Source organism: Macaca thibetana, chromosome 4 (genome assembly GCF_024542745.1).
Source record: "Macaca thibetana thibetana isolate TM-01 chromosome 4, ASM2454274v1, whole genome shotgun sequence".
NCBI classification, from domain to species: domain Eukaryota; kingdom Metazoa; phylum Chordata; class Mammalia; order Primates; family Cercopithecidae; genus Macaca; species Macaca thibetana.
The window spans coordinates 38222647-38228646 of record NC_065581.1 but is presented as its reverse complement, the minus strand read 5'-3'; the positions used below and the strand labels follow the sequence as shown (position 1 = coordinate 38228646).

At 45.5% G+C, this 6000-nt stretch overlaps 1 protein-coding gene across 4 annotated transcripts in view; it reads right to left on the bottom strand.

Moving 5' to 3' along the window:
- Positions 1-1024: 1024 nt before the first annotated feature.
- Positions 1025-6000, bottom strand: part of RNF8 (ring finger protein 8) — a 39399-nt gene continuing 34423 nt past the window's right edge. For all 4 annotated transcript variants that reach the window (XM_050787681.1, XM_050787685.1, XM_050787682.1 and 1 more), the window contains one exon: positions 1025-1511. In XM_050787681.1, coding sequence (XP_050643638.1) covers positions 1495-1511 — 17 coding nt within the window. In that variant the 3' untranslated portion in view covers positions 1025-1494. The remainder of the gene's footprint in view (positions 1512-6000) is intronic.

Below are 6000 nucleotides of genomic sequence, written 5' to 3'. Positions count from 1 at the left end.
AGCATGGTCAACATAGCAAGATTCCATCTCTACAAAAAAAAAAAAAAAAAAAAAAAAAGTGGAAAAAGGAATGGTTCTCTAGATAGGCAGTAAGAAGGCAGAGGGAAACAAATCATTAAATTATGTAATGCAGAGTTTCACAACCCGAGTAGAGGGCTCCTAGTTTCAAATAACCATTCTTTAATTTCTCATTATTTTTTTCTCATTCTCATCACAGGAAACCAAGGAAGCCATAGGTTATCCCTAACCTTCTATCTCCTAAACATCAAAACTAGTTTCCTTTCTGTTTAAAAAGGGGAGGTTGGCCAGGCATAGTGGCTCACGCCTGTAATCCCAGCACTTTGAGAGGCTGAGGCAGACAGATCATTTGATGTCAGGAGTTTGAGACCAGCCTGGCCAACATGGTGAAACCCCTTCTCTACAAAAAATACAAAAATTAGCTGGGTGTGATGGCATATGCCTGTAGTCCCAGTTACACGGAAGGTTGAGGTGGGAGGATGGTTTGAGTCTGGGAGGTGGAGGTTGCAGTGAGCTGAGATTACACCACTGTATTCCAGCTTGGGCAACAGAGTCAGATCTTGTCTCAAAAATAAAAATAAAAATAAAAAATAAAGGAGAGGTAGAGCAAAGAGAGACTTTTAGTTTAAAAGAAAAATAAAGAAAAAAGCACATCAAGTTGTCATAAAATCATTGCCTGTGTGTTTATGACGCAGGATAAAATAGATTTGGAAACATTCAAATGCCAGCTGAAGGAAAGGAGTTCTTCCCACCCCTGAAACAAGGTAAACAGTGACCCACCTCTGTAATAAAAAGGAAACACGACAATCAGGGGGTTAACAGAGCTCGTCTGGTGTGGCCATGATCTGCGGCTTGGCCTCTTAGGCTGACATTCACTTGAAGTCTATCATCTGATATAGTCACTTTCTTGGTTGTAATCTACGAGCTGCCAGTGTTTACTTGTGAGACTGTCTGGGAGCAGGAAGGGAAGGAAGGTAAATACACCAAAGCCCAGCTGAGCAACTGACAGGTTTTACATTTTATTTCCAGGAAATGAGATAGTATTTTCACAAAGAAGAGGTAAGCCATCCTCTCAAAATAGACACCGCCTTCAGAGGCAGCCACGGGGTACACCCAACCTATCCAAAACAATTGTCAACGGAGGTGTTTCTGAGGTATCAAAACAGTAACAACAACAACAAACTAAAAAAACAAAAGAGAACTCAAATAACTCATTCGACATGTAGTGAGGCAGAGTCTATGAAGTACCCTAAAGCAGTTGAGTGCCGGGAATCCTGGTGGTGCTTCAGCCAATGATGGCAGCAGGGCTGGCCACCGTGGAAGGCAAGTGACTGAGGGCTTCCTAACTCAGTCTCTGTCCCACAAGACTTCTCAGTTGACCTTCAGAGCAGCGGAGTCACGGCTAGAGAGAATGCTCCAGACCATCTCAGGCTCCCATTGCCTGGCAGTCTTTCAAAGGCCCTTAGAGCATGGTCTTCAGAACAATCTCTTTGCTTTGGAGAAAAAGAAGAGAAATAAATAAATGAGGAGCTGGCATTTCCCTTCCCTGGACTCCCTGCTTCCAGCCTTGCCACTCTGTCTCTTCCTCACACAGCAGCCATAGCAAACTGAGAAAACAGAAGTCAGATCATGTTACTCTCGCTCAAAGCCTGTTCCTCATTCCTCTCATAGTAACAGTTAAAGTCTAAGTCCTTTCAAAGGCCTACAAGGCCCTACACAATCTGCATCTTGCCCAAGCTTCCTCTCCTCATCTCCTACCCACTCCCCAGCACTCACTCCACTCCCCAGCACTGGCCTCTTTGCTCCCCCTTACCATTCCCTCTTTCCCTACATGGCAGCATGGCCGCCTCCTTCAGAGCTTCCCTCAATAGTTCCTGCTCAGAAGTGCCTTCCTTGATTACCCTATTAAGCATTGCCAAGGCTTTCACCATCACCTCTTCTCCCCTTCTTGCTTGATTTTTCTCCATAGCATGAATCACATCTAACTTAGATTTTCACTTTTTACATCCTCAGCATCTAGAACAGTACCTAGCACAAACCTGGCCCTCAATAAATCTGCTAAAGGATGTTAAAGGAGGGAATGAATTATATACAGGAATAGACAGGGAGAGGCGGGAGTTCTTCCTGTGTCCAAAGAGGAAGGGGACAAGAAAGGCTATTTACTTACTAGCCTCCAGGCTTTTCCAATAGCTTCTGCTTCCTTGATCCCAGAAAGGTGGGGATCCTGGCCTATGCCAAAGGCACAATAAAGTCACCGAGCAAATTTTCCCCTTTCTCTGGGACTGAATTCTGGAATGCTTTGGTAGGGGATTGAAAGGACTACAGAAGTTATTTGTCTCCCACTTCTGGGTAGCCTTTGAGGTGGTGGGCCTTGGGGCTGGGCATGCCTTCAGCCTTGGAGAGAGAGAACCAAGAGGGGTTCCCTCCCTCTTAGCTAATGGTCTCAACTATTAGCTCACAGAAGAATACAGAAGCCACAAGAAAGAAATTATCTCGACGCCCCCAAGCAAACTTCCTTGCCCCAGCTCCCACATGAAACTCTTCCTTCTGTAAAACAAAGAATGTACCCTTCTACTCTTAAAGACTAATTCCTTTCTGAGCTCTGCACTCCCTGTCTTCCCCTGCCTTCCAAAGAATCATACCCTATCCGCTATCTTGGTTTTCCGGCATGCCCTTCTCTACAGGCTCCTTTCAATCAGCAATTGAACATGCTTGAATCACGTCTTTAAAAAACAACAAAAACTCCATTTCACCCTACTTCGTCCTCCAAATACAGCCTTCTTTTGGTGGTGGTCCTCACCATCTTAGTCACAGCCAAATGTTGTGAAGAAGTTGTCTATTCTTTCTGTACTCCCTCATCTCATACTCACTCCCCAATCACTGTAAACTGACTTCTGACTCCACCATCCCCCACGACTTATACTAGATAAAGTCACTGATATCCCACATGCCTGCACACTCAATGGGCAATTTTTCATCCTTATCTTGTTTAATGTCTCGGCAGCATTTCATATATGGACTTCTCACTTTATAACTCTTCATAAACACGTATTTACTGAAGAGCTACCATGTGCCAAACACTCTTCAATGCCCTGAGAATACTACAAGGAGTAAGATAAAATTCCTGCCCTCAAGGAGTTTAGAAATCTAGAGGCAAGAGTACATTAACAAATATTATTTCAATCTGGTAAATGCTTTCAAAGAAATAATAGGGCAATGTCTAGAATGTAATGACGGGGGTCTACCATAGACAACAGTGTGGCCAGGAAGGCTCAAAGGACACCATGTAATGTCTTTTTTTTTTTTTTTTAAAGAGATGGGGTCTGGCTCTTTTGCCCAGGCTGGAGTACAATGGCACAGTCGCAGCTTACTGGAGACTTAAACTCCTGGGTTCAAGGGATGCTCCAGCCTCAGCCTCCTGAGTAGGCAGGACCACAGGCATGTGCCACCATGCCTAATTTTTTTTTTTTTTGAGATGGGGGGTCTCACTGTGTTGCCCAGGCTGGTCTTGAACTCCTGGCATCAAGTGATCCTCTCACCTCCGTCTCCCAAGTAGCTGTGAGGACAGCCGTGTACCAGCTCTAGTGTCATTTGTTGCCTGCCCCACATACCTATTTTTCCATCTCTCTCTTTTTGACCATTCATCAGACTGTCCTGTAGGCCCCTCTTCTACTACTCATCCCCTAATGTTGGTGTTTCTCATGGCTAAGAACTTGCCTTTTGGCTCTTAATACCACAGAGAGGGTAACAGTGGTTCATCCACTTCCATGGCTCATGAACCCCAAACCTAGGAACTCAACTTGGCCTGTCCTTCAGGCTCCAGATCCACACATTCATATACCCACTGAACAGCTCCACTGATGTCCTCAGGTGCCTTAAACTTTTCAGTTGAGAACTAAATTTGTCTGCCCCAACTGTTCCTATTTTAGTAAATGCATCATCATCAACTCAGGTGCCCCTAATAGAAAGAAACCTGGACATGATCTGAGCTCCCCTGTACTCCCCACAGCACATCAGTCCCACAGACCTGTGAATTCTTTTTTTTTTTTTTTTTTTTTTTTGAGACGGAGTCTCGCTCTGTCGCGTAGGCTGGAGTGCAGTGGCCGGATCTCAGCTCACTGCAAGCTCCGCCTCCCGGGTTCACGCCATTCTCCTGCCTTAGCCTCCCAAGTAGCTGGGACTACAGGCGCCCGTCACCTCGCCCGGCTAGTTTTTTGTATTTTTTAGTAGAGAAAGGGTTTCACTGTGTTAGCCAGGATGGTCTCGATCTCCTGACCTCGTGATCTGCCCATCTTGGCCTCCCAAAGTGCTGGGATTACAGGCTTGAGCCACCGCGCCCGGCCGAGACCTATGGATTCTACCTCCTTAACTACCTCTTGAATCTATCCACTCTGGCCATCCCTGCTGCTACTTCTCTAGCCTAGCCACCATCATCGCTGGCCATGATTACTGCCTTTATTCTTGTTTCTGTCTCTTCACTACAGCCAGACTAACCTATCCAGAAAAACACAAACATCAACAGTCAGATCTCCACTTCTGATAGTTTCCCCCTGCCCCTAGACTAACTCTGCAACATGTCTGTAACACCCTTCATGACCCAGTCCTGCCTACTTTTCCAGGCTGAATGCTCAATATTCTCTCCAGCACTCTGTACTTCTCTCAGCCCCTAAAAACCCCTTGCTTTTGCTTCTTGTCCTTCCACCTAAAAGATACACTCCATGTCCTTCACTGACTCAGGGAAGACTTTCCTTGACTCAGCACCCTTTATTTCTCATATTGTAGGATTTTACTATAAGGAGCCTAGGGCCTGCACTTAGAGCAAAAGTTCCATGAGGGGAGAGGTTGCACATGCCCTCTTTGCTTTTATCCCCAAGCACTTAGCATTTAGTAGGAGCTAAGAAAAAGGAAAGACCCATGACTGGGCATGGTGGCTCATGCCTATAACCCCAGCACTGTGGGAAGCTGAGGGCTGATTCAATGAGCACAGGAGTTCGAGACCAGCCCAGGCGACATAGTGAAACCCCATCTCTACAGAAAATACAAAAAATTAGCCAGGCATGGTGGTGCACACCTGTAGTCCCAGCTACTAGGGAGGCTGAGGTAGGAGGATGCTTGAGCCCAGGAGGTGGAGGTTTGCAGTAAGTAAGCTGAGATCATGCCACTGCACTCAGCCTGGGCGACAGGAAAAAAAAGGAAAGACCCAGAAGAAAGGAAGCAAGGAAGAGATTTTCTTTGGGGTTGGTTCTGGTTCAAGTTTAACAAGACAAGGGTAAAAGCAGTCCAAACTCTCCAGGGTACAGAAAGTAATTGAAGTAGAAGCCCTAGCCAGGAAAAGGAGCATGTCTGGTTATATCAAGAACCATAGCAGTAGGCAGTTGGACAGAATATATATCCAGCTGATGAGGTATAATCAGACACTCTCTATGATTAGTTCATAGAATATCAACTTATTTGAGCTTGCTCTAAAAATACTCAGTGTTCATCTAGGGTTAACCAAGAAACTCAAAGAAAAGTTGCTTTGGTTAATGATGCTACTCTATATTTGCACAGGTAGTCTCCTACAATAGACATTCCTGGAAGTAGGTATGAAAAATCATAAAATTACATGTTAGGAGGGAAGGAGGATCCATTTTTTAGAGGGCCAAAAATAACTGTATTATCACTAAAAATCAAAAAAGGGCAGGAGAAAATTTTACTGTGGGAAATAGCAATGAACAATCTGAAGTGTCTCCTGCTAAACACCAGAGATGGCCAGAACTGCTCATGTTCCATCTCCAGGCCCTTTTCCCAGCCCTAGGCTGGTGGGCTGACAGCTGGGCTGCAGCCTCCAGCAGCAATGGGATCCCACCATGGCCAGCAAGCACTGATTTTCACTTTCAGTACAACATGGTGCAGGGCTCACTGGAGTCACTGACTCTCCTGCACTGGACTCTTCAGGGTGTATTTAAAGCTGTCATAGCCCAGCAGTCAAAGTCAGCCCTG